We start from the raw sequence: 13,886 nt of genomic DNA, 5'->3' as shown, positions 1-13,886 counted from the left end.
CACCTTGACCTTGACCTGTAGAAATGACATCAGAAGAGGAAACCATAGGTCAAAAACATACATTTACACACAAACTGACCACCAACCGCAACTTTCAGACCCCATCTTTCTTCGAATGGAACGCATAGGATTGTGGGATATCAAAGGCAGCAAAATATATCTACGCTGCCTTCAAAAATGATCAGATGTGAAAATAACATTTGACTCGGATGTGCCTTGCCTTCCTACCTTGGAATGCATACTCCGAATGCAGCATTTAAGTTTTCGGATGCAACCAAGATAATGTTTATGACTGCATCAGGAAGCTCTTTACAGCCATCACTTTTGAGCAACAGAACTTGGCAAAGCAAATAAAAATGATTGCACCTCGAAACTAGTGATTTGGAGAAAGAAAGAAAAAATCCACATTCAAAGGCTTGCCACTTGGTGGCAGTGTTTACATCCATTTTTATTCATTTACATCCAGTCTTTGTGCTAAGCTAGGCTAGCGGTGGGTGCGTCAAATAACACTTACAGAACGCACAGAAATGAAAAAGGTATGTATGGACTTATCTAACTCTGGAGGATACTGTGAATAAGCTAAAGTCCCAAAAAGTCGGAGTGTTCCTTTAAGGTTGATTAGCTTATGTCAGCTACTTACATTTTCCAAACAAATTTCAGATTAAATTGCTACATTGTCAAACACACAGCCCCCATCATATATCAATATCACTTACGCCTACATCTTCAGGTGTCGCCGCCATTCCGTCCACTGAGTGTGCAGTGTTAACTGAATGACTGAACTCCGTCAGATACTTTGACTCCGTGCTTCCTGTAATGAGAGCTGTCAATCAAGGTACAAGGATGTCCCTGTGGGTGTGATTACGATGAAAGTGACCAATCATAAGAGGGTCAGTGCCCTCCTTGGTTTCCGCCCCCAAATTGTCAAAAGTCATGTAGACTCGAGGGAGCAGAAATCAGCTGAGCAAGCAGAAATCCACTGCGCGAGCAAAACAGCACTCCGCGAGCAGAAGCCCGCTGCGCGCGAGCAGGATTCCACTGTACAAGCAGAGTTAACCTGTGAGAGTATGCCAGGCGCTCGCTCGCAGCTACCTGTACACCTCTCGGTTGTGGAATTTGTGCGCGAGTACTTTTATCATGCCAGCTGAAGGTTCATTTTTGCGCGTGTGAAATAACATAATGTGCTCGTGAGCATGTCTTACACGCTCATAACTTTTGACATAAAAATAACGCCATACAGTGTATAGGATGCACTAGAGCAGGGGTATTCAATTAAAGTTCCAAGAGGTCCAGTCTCTATTTTTCCTTTTCGGCGGAGGTTCGGACAATGCTTTTTTGAAACAGTTATACATTTCCATGCTCTTTATATGCTTATTAATAATGCTGATAAACGTCTAAAGATGCCACACATTAAATTAGCTTGGTATGCAGTAGATGTTGTAAAACAGTAAACTATGCAGTTTTCAACAAAAACAATTGTAACCACTTAAAGCGACACTATGTAACTTTTCAACCTTCATAATATATTTCCAAGATCCTTGTGATGGTACATCGACTTACAATAGGTTGAATGACACGTCTGCCATAGCCTGACAGGGTCTGTATCGCTTTTACTGGCACTATGTAACTTCGGTGTTCGGGTAGTAACAAGAGCACAAAAAGAACTACAAAATTCGACTGCTTTACGGCATACGTCACTTCCCCCACCACTTCGTCAAATTTGGACGTGAGAGGCCAACCAGCGTTTGTTTTCGGCTTTCGTGCGTATGTTTTTGTCATGGGGGTTGTTTACACCTGGCCACTTCATGCATTTTCTCAGATCGGATAGCTATCCGATCGTGAAAAGTCCAGGTTTAAATGCCCTCCGAAACGCATTTGAGACGGATTTGAATCCGATCCCTCAAACCACTTCAGGAGGAGATCTGAGACGCATTCCAGACGAAACTGGACAAGTGTGCATATGGTTGTTGAAACCACATATGTAAATTGTACTGCTCCTAAAAAAAAAAATAATAATAAAAAAAACGTGTGAGAGCGTTGTATAGGGCAGGCTATATGTTATATCCAGATATGACGACGCGCTGGAACACGCATCACCGCAGATGAGCAACTGCATCAAGCCAACGTGCAAACTATCGCAAATCAAAGTGAAAGTAAGTCGCAGACGCTTATCACACAATCTTCATCATTAAAAGTAAAGAAACGAAATGATCTTACCAGGGCTGTTACTGCTCTCTCTTATTGCGGTCTTTGATTTTGAAATTTTAGCTGATGATCTATAAAATGCAGCTCATATCTCGGTGACGTGCACTCCATTAAATCTGCATATAGCGCGAGAATTGAAGATCGAATTTAAATCCGTTTCGCAAAAATACATTTATGTGACCAGGTGTAAATGGAATCGTTTTGATAAATCAGATAGCTATGCCTCACGAATTAGTTTGCCAGCTGAACTCAGGTGTTGTGAGGTGTATTTATCACGTAGTCCTGAGGGATATCAGACAACGCTGTTGACGTTGATTCCTGCGATTATCATGAGAACAGCTTTCAATATCTCACATAATTATCATAAATAAGCCTAACGTAGAGGTTGTAAATAGTGTAAACGAGCACAATTTGCTAACTATTATGATAAATTGCAATAATCATGTCTAATGACATCATAACGGCCAATGTTATGAAATAATACGACGTACATTTAACTTAATTGATGTTATCTGGCATTTTGTAATGTTTACATTCCAATAAAAACAACACAAATTAAATTATACAGTAGGCCTAGACTATTTACTTGTGATTTAGCTGCAATCATGTAAAAATGTTATAATATAATTTACGACAGTGCAAGTATTCCACAGCGACTCTAGGGGTCGCTGTTTGACAAAAACACAATTTCTACTTAGTGTGGCTTTAAGTAGGATATGACAACAATTATAAAAGACAAAAAAACAACAACAAAAAAACAATCCAAACACTATAACCTATAATAAAAATACCTGTATATGGATCCATACACTGACGTTCACGTCCATTGCATCAGCATTTCTCATTGTTCGGACAGTCACTGTCAGACACACAACTTGGCACACTCTCCAGCTTCTGGTTGTGCGTTTGGACACTCTCCTGGCTTTGCTGTTATACAGACAGTGTGTTCAGAAATGACATCTGGATTGAACTCTCATGTGTCTAATGTAGATACTCTACCAGTCTAACATTGTCAAAACTTGGAAAATTTCTGAACCTTTTTTGTTCTGTGTGATTTCCATTAATTTAATAACCTTAAATGTCTGTAATTAGCTGTTTAGATCTGTACATATAGAACAGAGCGGTAGCTTTGTTTACTCATGTATTCAATAACTTGGGTACAAAAGTTTGCATATAGATTGCATTTTCTCTTTTTAGTAATAATATTGCAGGAACAATTTCCATAGGAAACAAACAATCAAATCTCATAATATTCTACAAAAGCTATATCAAAAGCTATAATAAACATGATTGTTTGGGGATTCGTTAAATAGAGACAATGATTTTAATGTTTTGATATTTTATTTAATGTTTCTTTGTTTCTAATTGTTAATATGATAACCTTTACGAGATACTATTTTCTCATTCCATGTGCCCTGTAGCTGCACGACTGTTTTTATAATATAGTTACTGCACAATTAAGTTGAAATTACAATATGTTATAGTGATTTTTGTTTCTCATGCCAGCTACTGCTGTACTGATTTGCAGTTTACTGTGTTATTTGTACCGGGTGTGCATTTACCACACCCCTATGTGGTTTTCATGGAATCTCCTTAGCCTAACTGTGGGTGTAATTTGCCATTTGCCAGTTGTGTATTTATTATATTTATTATATTTATTCATTTATTATTTTCTTGGGCTTATATGTATGCAGTTTAAGCACTTTAATTGTAACTCTAAAAAACTTTACATTTGAGAATATTCAATTGTTTCTGCACTTTACATTTTTGACACACTTTTTGTTTATCACATGTGTCCAGATTTTCAGTCAAGATTGTAACACTGTTTTTGCAGGGTTAACGTGTCTATATTTTTCTCTTAACTACAGTGCTCATGAAGACTAAACATATTTAGTTTGTTACTGTCCCACTTTGTTTTAGAATCTTCAAAAGTAGTTAGCTGGAAAAAACCTGTTGGATTAGATGTCTGAACACAATTGTGAGGTTAATGCATGTATTATTTTGCTCTCTGTATGTCTAACCACATTCCAAAAATAAATTAAATATTCTTTGTTCGGTTGCTGAGATGTTTTATTTTTTCAAATCCAGCTGTGTGCTCAATCACTGTAAAGAAATACTGTAACTACTACTTTTGTCAATATCCAATTAATGGAAAATAATATAAGGATATATCCTATAAATAGACCATAGTCTAAAATGTGGTAAATTTAACAAATTGTTCAGCAAATGAAACATTTTCAGAGCCAAGTATCTAGTCACAGTGGAGCCATCAGTATTCAAATATGGTGTTAGCTCCTCTTCACAGTGGTAGGCTGGTAAAATGCACCGTTTCCTATTCCTCTTAATCAAAATACATTATACACCAAATAGATTTGGACTGGGCTAAAAGCATTCAAATGTGCTATTTACCCTAATGGTTTGTTAAAACGGTACTGTTTTAAGCTATGTTATTTGTGGTCTATGAATGCTGTTATTATTTATTTTCAAAGTAAAACCTACTATTTTCCTTTCGGATTCTTAATGTTCTTCTGAACTTAGCAAACCTCACATTATGAGGCCTATTACATTGTAACTTTGACTTTTCAGAAAGGCGTATTTTATTAAGATTAAAGGTTAGGGATAGGGCTGGCGAACCGGTGAAGTCATGATTACGTCACTTATCTGCAATCCAGTGCGCAGGTAGCCTACATTTCAGTCTTGGACTTGGGATAGTGAGAGTCTCGTTGTCTCCCTCATCAATTCTGGATTACTTTTGACGAATGGACATGTTTCTTGATGTTGTTTCACCACAACTAAACATTGTAACCTAACCTGAACTGTAGGCTACTGACGCCGGTGTGCTGGATCGACAAACAACCGAGGCGGAGCGAGATCCACCTGACACAGGTGAGTGAGCAACTGTCACGCAACCCCCGCTTGTTGGAGGGCCCCACGATAGCGCCGATAGATGATGATCATAGATGCGCTGACACGCCGATAGACAATTCAGAAGATGACGATCAGCATCAGCTATTAATTAAATTATTATGATTACAACTAGTCTACTACTTTTATTATTAATTTAATATTACGATTAATTTACCTCGCAATAATTTTAGTATAGCGCAAAGCCTAACCGACGAGCTGCGAGAAAATAAAAGATTAGTTAGATTAGCTTAGGCCTAGTATTCCTCATTTCAAGAACAACTTCCTTAACATTAAATACTTATCTTCTTATTTTTTCACTACTTGTGGGAAACAAGAGAAATATTAAGAAAATAATTAGACAGTTATAGGCTAAATAGTTATCAGCTCGATTCTGCTCTCATGCAGCGTCAGATGTTTACTTTCACTTTCTGTAGTGAACAACTGACTGTGGTTTTTGAGACTTCTTTACACGCATAACTCTAGAGCAAAGTTTGCACGATTTGCTGTGTGATACTGGATTGACTGCCACCTTATTCACAACACTTAGGAACAGTGTTGGTTTTAGGTTACACCCAGGTGATTGTTTCCCCTACAGAGGTGTATTATATTACAGCTGGCAAAGATCCTATTGTAAAACTTTGAGGAATAATATTTGAATGGTATGTTGTTGTAACATTTATTTATTAAAACTTGCTAGTGCCTACTTTGTTACAAGTGCTTGTTTATTTTGCCAGTAAGTCTTCCAGTGGTGACTTGTATATTTTTCAATGTAACCTGTAACGCTTCATTAGGTAGGCCTACTACACTCTTTTATTAGATAACCTATAGGCCTTAAGTGTTGTATTCTAATTGTTACTAGTAATATATTTCTTATCTCAGTTATCTTAGTTACAACTGCTATTTTTGTTTTTATGTAATGTCAAAATGGCTACTGTTTTGGCTACAAAATGGCTACTGCATCAGTTTACTGCACAGTGGTGCTATTAAAACATGGTGTGATTTTAAGTAATTCAATGCAGTTCTGTTTACTAAAAGTGGCACAGATCTATCTACTAGATAATAAATACAATAAAGCTAAATATATAGTCATACATGGTATGACTTCCTGTAAAGCTGCTTTGAATCAATGTTAAGAAATAAACTTGTCTTACAATTTTACTACTAACAAAAAGACACTTGTTTTTCTCAAGTAATATTAATAAATAAATACTGTGATGTTAGTTATTTTTGTTCAGTCATCATAATATCATTATAGACTAAGTAAATGAAGAATCAGATATTTAAGTTCAGTTAAGTGTTGTACACAAGTCAATATTAAGATGAAATGTACTTGCAGTATTAACCTTGATAAAAAGATTGCCAAGATGAAGTTTGAAAGGGAACATTTTACATGCAAAATGCCTTATTGGTTTGGTTACAGATCAATGGAGCCAAAGAGACCAGGTTCACCAAAGCCAAGCTGTGGGTCGCTAAAGAGGTCCCGGTCAATCAAACGTGACACATGCTTTTGCAGGTACAAAAGAAATGCTTTAGAAAATCTGTAAATGTAAAGGCAGATGAGGTCAGTTTTGAGATGGAAGCGCTTTTGAACATTGCTTATTTATCGATAAAGTCTGATCTGAATAAAAAAACCATTTCATGATAAAATCAGTTCTGAACAAAATGCTCATTCATTTATTTTGTTAAAGTTCAATGCAGGTTGAGAAACCAGACTCACAAACTCCTAGCTGTCTGTCAGTGAAGAGTGAACAGTCAATAGATATTCCAGTTTTCTTTGGGAATAGAGACACCTCTGGACACGGGTATGTTTAAAAATGAAGATGGAAAACATTTGAGGCATTTATAAAATGTAAACCCTGAATATTGAATTTCAATCTGTGTTATAATTATTCATAGTAATGACTGTCGACATGCTGAAGTCTGTAAAGTTCTCCAGCCACATGCGAGAAAACGGTGTCAGAGTTTGGATAGGACAAACCCAACACCACATGAGATCAGTACAGAGTGCAGGTATTTACACATATAAGTAAATTGAAGCCACTGTAAAAAAAAATTAAATAATAAATAAATAAAAACTGATAACTTTTACAACATTTACTCTTATAAAGTAAGTTATATTTGGGCATGTAAAAATCTGTGCTTGCTAATTTGTGTATTTTCTAATGTGTGTTGTAGCTTTGACTGTCAACATGCTGAAGTCCACAACAAACTCAAATCAGTCTTGAGGACAAAGTTTCAGTATGTCTATGAGGGAATAGAAAAGCAAGGATCTCCAACAATCCTCAATGAGATTTACACTGAGCTCTACATCACAGAAGGTGGAGGTGGAGAGATCAATAATGAACATGAGATCCGATGGATTGAAAAAGCTTCCAGGAAAGCCACAATCGAGGACACCCCAATCAACTGCAATGACATCTTCAAACCCTTACCTGGACAAAACCAACACATTAGAGCTGTGCTGACTAAAGGAGTCGCTGGCATTGGGAAAACAGTTTCTGTGCAGAAGTTCATTCTGGACTGGGCTGAAGGGAAAGCGAATCAGGACGTCTACCTCATATTTCCACTTCCTTTCAGAGAGCTCAATTTGCTGAAGGACAAAACATTCAGTCTTAAAGATCTTCTACAGTTCTTCATGGGCACAGAACAACTGGAAATCTCTCCAAATGAAGGTCAAATCATGTTCATCTTTGATGGTTTGGATGAGTGCCGTCTGTCTCTGGATTTTCAGAACAACGTGAGGTTGTGTGATGTGACTGAATCAGCTTCAGTGGACGTGCTGCTGACGAACCTCATTTTGGGGAATCTGCTTCCCTCTGCTCTCATCTGGATCACCTCCAGACCAGCAGCCTCTGATCTCATCCCCTCTGAGTGTGTTCATCGAGTGACAGAGGTACGAGGCTTCAATGACCCACAGAAGGAGGAATACTTCAGGAAGAGAATCACTGATCAGGGTCTGGCCAATCAAATCATCTCACACCTGAAGTCATCGAGGAGCCTCTACATCATGTGCCACATCCCAGTGTTCTGCTGGATCTCAGCCACTGTTCTAGAGAAGATGTTAAGTGGAGCAGAGAGTGGAGAGATTCCCAAGACTCTCACTCAAATGTACACACACTTCCTGATCCTTCAGACCAACATCAAACATGAGAAGGACTATGAGAAGAAAGTGACAGATGAAGACATGATCCTAAAACTGGGGAAACTGGCTTTTCAAGAGCTTATGAAAGGCAATGTGATCTTCTATGAAGAAGATCTGAGAGAGTGTGGCATTGACGTGACAGAAGCATCAGTGTACTCAGGATTGTGCACTCAGATCTTCAGAGAGGAGTTTGGTCTGTGTCAGAGGAAAGTCTACTGCTTTGTTCATCTCAGCATGCAGGAACATCTAGCAGCTCTCTATGTGTTGTTTTCATTCAGTTTGAAAAATGTTGATGTTCTTAGTGAATACCAGGCCTTGAAACACAATGTTCAGTCTCCAGCATGCTCCACAATATATGAGAGGGCTGTGGAAGAGGTTTTGCAAAGTAAGAATGGCCATCTTGACCTCTTCCTTCGCTTCCTTCTGGGTCTTTCGTTAGAGTCCAATCAGACTCTTTTTAAGTGCCTACTGACACAAACAGGAGGAATGTCTCACAACACAGAGGAAATTATCCAGTACGTCAAGAAGAAGATTAGAGAGAATCTTTCTCCAGAGAAATCCATCAATCTGTTTCACTGTCTGAATGAACTAGGTGATCATACTCTGGAAAATGAAATCCAAGACTATCTCAGCACTGGGATGATAAGAGATGCCAATCTGTCTCCAGCACAGTGGTCAGCACTGGTTTTTGTGTTGCTTACTTCAGAGCAGCTGGAAGTGTTTGAATTAAAGGAATACATCAGGGATGAGTTCAACCAAATAAACATCACACAGGATCAAGTTCTCCATAATCTTCTGCCTGTGGTTGAAGCATCCAGATCAGCTCAGTAAGTGAACGGCTCTTTCACATTATCACCACAATAATAAAGAAAGTCTGCATTTTATGCTAAGAATATGTGAAGTGTATATAATAATAATAATAATATAATTTTATTTCCAGGCTTGGCTGTTGTAGTCTCTCAGAGAATTGCTGTGTTGATCTGGCTTCAGCTCTCGGCTCAGAATCATCATGTTTGAGAGAACTGAACTTAAACTTCAATCATCTGAAGAGTTCAGGTGTGGAGTTACTTTCTGCTGGACTGAGAAGTCCTCACTGCAAATTGGAAACACTGTGGTAAGACTTTTTTAGACTTATTTTAACTCTATTATAAACAATATTTCAACATTGACTTCAGATGTCCTCCATTACTGAACTACGAATGCACACTGCATTCTGAAGTTTTATAATCATCCCTGAATTTTTATTAGTATTTTATTTTATATAGTGTATCATGCTCTGTATTCCTGGAATTAAGCAAACAGAACTGTTTGTTATTTGTCCGCAGGTTGTGGCGGTGTGGTATCACAGATGAAGGTTGTGCCGCTCTGGCTTTTGCCCTGAATTCAAACCCTTCACATCTTAGAGAGCTGGATCTGTCTGAAAATGACCTAGGAGATCAAGGCATGAAGCTATTCTCTGATGCACTAAAAAATCCTCAGTGTAAACTGGAGACACTGAAGTAAGTTCTTCAAGACCCACAGATAATAAAAAAGTAAATTAAATGGTCTGATGTGTTGAATTTAATTAGTCCAATTAAGAAGCTATTCATATATGTAGATGTTCTAAGAGTCTCCACTGTCTGCTAACAAAGTAATATTACATTAGCACATGATGTAGAGGAATGTAATTCATTGTGATGGTTTACCAGGAAAATTAGCACATTTAAAATTATATATTTTCGTATATATACAACTTTTTAAAAATGTAAATAGAACACATCACATCATTCTACATATATCCTACTGGTGTTTTCTCCTCTCTCCTAAGATATTAGTGGTGTTGTAACATTGTACATGTACTAGTTTCTTAATTAACTAATCAAATGTAAATAATTTAAAGAATGTCCCATTGTTTTCTCTGCAGGTTGAGACTGTGTGACTTGTCAGATGAAGGTTGTGCAGCTCTGACTTCAGCTCTGAGATCAAACCCCTCACACCTGAGAGAGTTGGATCTGTCTGAGAATGAATTGGGAGATGAAGGAGTACAATTTCTCTCTGATGAACTCAGGAATCCTCTATGTAAACTGGAGATATTGTGGTGAGATCATTATTTAGGATTTGTAATCCTACTATGAAAGAGTATATAATAAAGTCGAGTGCATATACTGTAGTAACTGTGTGTTTTGAAATGAGTGTAAATACTGTGTATTTTTTCTTTCTGAAGGCTGAGGGATTGTGATTTCACAGATGAAGGTTGTGCTGCTCTGGCTTCAGCTCTAAGATCAGATTCCTCACAGATGATAGAGCTGGATGTGACTAAAAATAAACTCTCAGACACGGGCACTGACCTGCTCACTGCTATAAAGTTCAATCCACACTATAAACTGGAGAAATTACAGTAAGTTTGAGATTATTTTTTTAAAACTCAATTAATTAACAAGGGACACATGTGGGATACATGTTGCTTTTAACACTAGGAAAATAATATTTTCAACATACAGAAGAAATATACTTTTTGATCTGAAATAAATGTAATTTATTGTTTCCTTTTTTAAGATGCATTTGAAGAGTCCAGCTGAGAACTGATGGATGGGGAGCTCAGTGGATTTGTTGCTGCTGTACCAGTGACTGATACACAGTGTTTTAAATCCTCATTCATTTTCACAATTTACTTGCCAGTGTACATGATCTGTTAGTTTTGAGTTGAAATCAGCTTGGTTTTGATGGTTCTTTTGAATTATGGAACTATTTTCTGAATGTTTCAGATTCTCTCCAGCAGATTGGCCACATGTTCATTATGAAAATGTACAGATGGTGGACAACCAGAATGCCTATTACCGCCGCGCCGGAAATCACCGCGGCGAAAATAAACCAGCCGCATTTCAAAGTCGTTCCCGAAATGACCGCCAGGTGGCGCAAAGGGACATTGTGCAAAACAGCAGCAATTGCCGTATTTTAAAATGTAAGTGGGTTAAATATAAAAGCCTAATAGGCATATTTTTCATATATATAAATAGGCCTATTAGGCTACAACAGAATAGAACCAAAGATAGAATCAGTTTTAGAACTGAAAAAATAGAATCAAAAGTTAAAAATAGAGACGATATTAGGAGCAATGACGCTGAATATTTTTACTATTCTATTGAGGAATTAGATAAATGAAGAGCTCTCGTGAGCGATACAATTGCATAGTAATTTATAGTGATTTCAAAAGCAGTCCTTAAAAAAAAAAATACATGGAGTAGTGTGGCATAATTTTTGAGAGATTACGCGGAACGCGTTTTAGTTAAGATCCTGGTTTCAATGCCCTTAATGTATATAGGCTAGGCTACTGCTTTTAAAAAATGTCACAACGCGTTCTGAGATTGTTTTGAATTAAACATTGAAGTTTAAAATGTAGTGTTTTGGCACACCAGGCCGAGTGGCGTTACGCATTGTTCAAAAATCAAGTTTTACTCTGGCATGTTGAATTGGCGTTAGAATTTTTTTTTAGATTTAGATTTTAGATTTCGTTAGATTTATTTTTCTCATAACAGCTAAAATAACTTAATATATGCCTTGTCTTAATATGACCTACTTAATATAGGCAATAGGCATATAATAGCCTATATAATAAATTAGCAAAACTTGGCCACTAAATATTTAATTTTCAATTATTTTAATTATCACAATTAAAGTTTTAATTTTATTAAACTGAACAAGCGCAACAATCAGCATTTAATCAAATATTCTAAAAGATGTTTATTTCAACATAATATTTCGTTTTTTCGACATAATATGTGTGCGTGCAACAAGCAAGATGTGTATTTGTAAATCCGGTGATGCGTGCATTGATTTTTATCAATAAACTAGTGTTTTCTGACAGTGTCGACTGCAAAGATGAAGTTGACGATCGCCATATTTGTAGTGAACGCACCTAGAGAGAAATGCACATAAAGACATAATCAGAGAGTAGCCTTTTTCTTTTCGTTTTGAATTATTTCGTTTGAAGACATTTCAAGCTTTGTGTATTTGATGTATTTATCATGTCTGTGTGAGGCATACGCTGAGTTTCGTTAAGTTAGGAGGATGAGATGCGCTCCAGCTGACGTGCAATGCAAGTGACCGCGCGGGCGCCTCCATGATTAGTGTCTGTTATATTTGCTTCTCTTACTTATTCAATCCAGGAAATTGGTAGATGAAAAATTGATTAAAATTAAGATACAATTTATAGAAAACGAAATTCACTTTAAAGAAAGGTTTTCTACTAAACAAAACTTAATGAAGTGGTCAAAATCATGTCTGACCCACTCCATATCCATCTCTCGATATAATGCATCCTATCTTACTCGTGCAGTTCACTTTTCATATTCAACATAGATGGAAAAAAATAACATTATAATATTTTTACAAATATGATACTAAATGAGATTATTTAATGGCTACAACAGTATAGTAGGCCTAGACTCTATTTGTACAAATTGCTGCACATTAATTTAATTAAATGAAACCTTGTAACGAATTCACACTGTAGGGTAGACTGTGTACAGTTGAGACACCTTAAATAACTTGCGTTCGCAGCAAGCACAAGTTGTGATTTTTGCTGTGCACTTGCATATTAGTGTCAGCTGGGAAGGAAACACACAACTCACAACCGACCCTACTAACATTAATATTAACGTACATATTTCCAAAGTCTTCTTTCCTATTGTGTGACATTCAATGGCGTAAAATGTGTGTTCTAAGTGTGTGTGATTGCACGCATTGTGTTTATCGTGTAGTAAAGAGTGGGCATCCACAACAAACTGGGATGGTTCGAGAGGCAAACGTGGACTGCCTGTGAACGTAAGGCACTTTATAACTAATTCAGTTGCCCAGAGATTCCCCCGCATGGCTAGCTGTGACGGCAAGCGGATCAAGGACAGGGTGAACGAATTTCTACGCTCCCCGAGGAATACTATTGCTCACCGACGTCTACAATATTAGATATGGTAGTCATCTCCATTTTAAAGTTAGAATTCTTAAAAAAAAGAAGAAAAGTTTTGTACATTTTTGTACAAAATTGTACATATTTACATTTTGCTTGTGTCAAAATTAACAAATTATATTGTAGCTACTATTTTTGTAGCTAACGAAATGATGTGTCGAAAAAAGAAAAAAGTGTTTTTACAAGACCTTGTGCTGTTTTTTGTGTTTATTTATTATTATTATTATTATTATTATTATTATTATTATGCAGATGTAAATTCAGCCATTCTGTTGGATAAAAATTGTCCCTAATGTAAAATGGAAATGAATGGTAATTTTATTTTATAAATATAAAATATTTAATATAGGCTATAGGAGAAAAAAACAATATGGTGTAGCAATATTTTAGAACTATCAAATCTCTCTGCATTAATAATAAAAAAGTAGCCCATGTTTGTCCGGGATTTGAACCCGTGTCATCTGAATTACTGAAACGTAAGTTATAGCCTACCACTCGGCCACGAATTTGTTTTGTTTTATTTAGTTTTAAATGTATTTTTACATATTTTGCTTTTGTTAATGTTAACCAATTCTGTTGTAGCATAATAGGCCTATATTTTTTCCCTAAAAGTCTGTTTTATTCTCTGCTTTGTTTGTTTATATTTTTACATATTCAATCAGTCTCATTTTTGTTCAAATAATGAAA

The 13,886-nt window shown here is 36.6% G+C and overlaps 1 protein-coding gene across 1 annotated transcript; it reads left to right on the top strand.

Moving 5' to 3' along the window:
- Positions 1-4,870: 4,870 nt before the first annotated feature.
- On the top strand, positions 4,871-10,967 carry LOC309505653 (NLR family CARD domain-containing protein 3-like). Its single transcript, XM_082179115.1, has 10 exons — positions 4,871-5,091; positions 6,533-6,625; positions 6,801-6,914; positions 7,009-7,122; positions 7,288-9,081; positions 9,195-9,368; positions 9,580-9,753; positions 10,158-10,331; positions 10,458-10,631; positions 10,790-10,967. Exons 2-10 carry the CDS (start codon positions 6,537-6,539, stop codon positions 10,797-10,799), a joined length of 2,817 nt encoding a protein of 938 aa, XP_082035241.1. The 5' UTR covers positions 4,871-5,091; positions 6,533-6,536; the 3' UTR covers positions 10,800-10,967.
- Positions 10,968-13,886: the final 2,919 nt, after the last annotated feature.

The sequence above is a fragment of the Leuciscus leuciscus genome (genome assembly GCF_965113295.1).
Source record: "Leuciscus leuciscus genome assembly, chromosome: 9".
In the NCBI taxonomy this organism is placed as follows: Eukaryota; Metazoa; Chordata; class Actinopteri; order Cypriniformes; family Leuciscidae; genus Leuciscus; species Leuciscus leuciscus.
The sequence above is the reverse complement of the archived record's forward strand: the minus strand, read 5'-3'. Positions and strand labels throughout refer to the sequence as shown.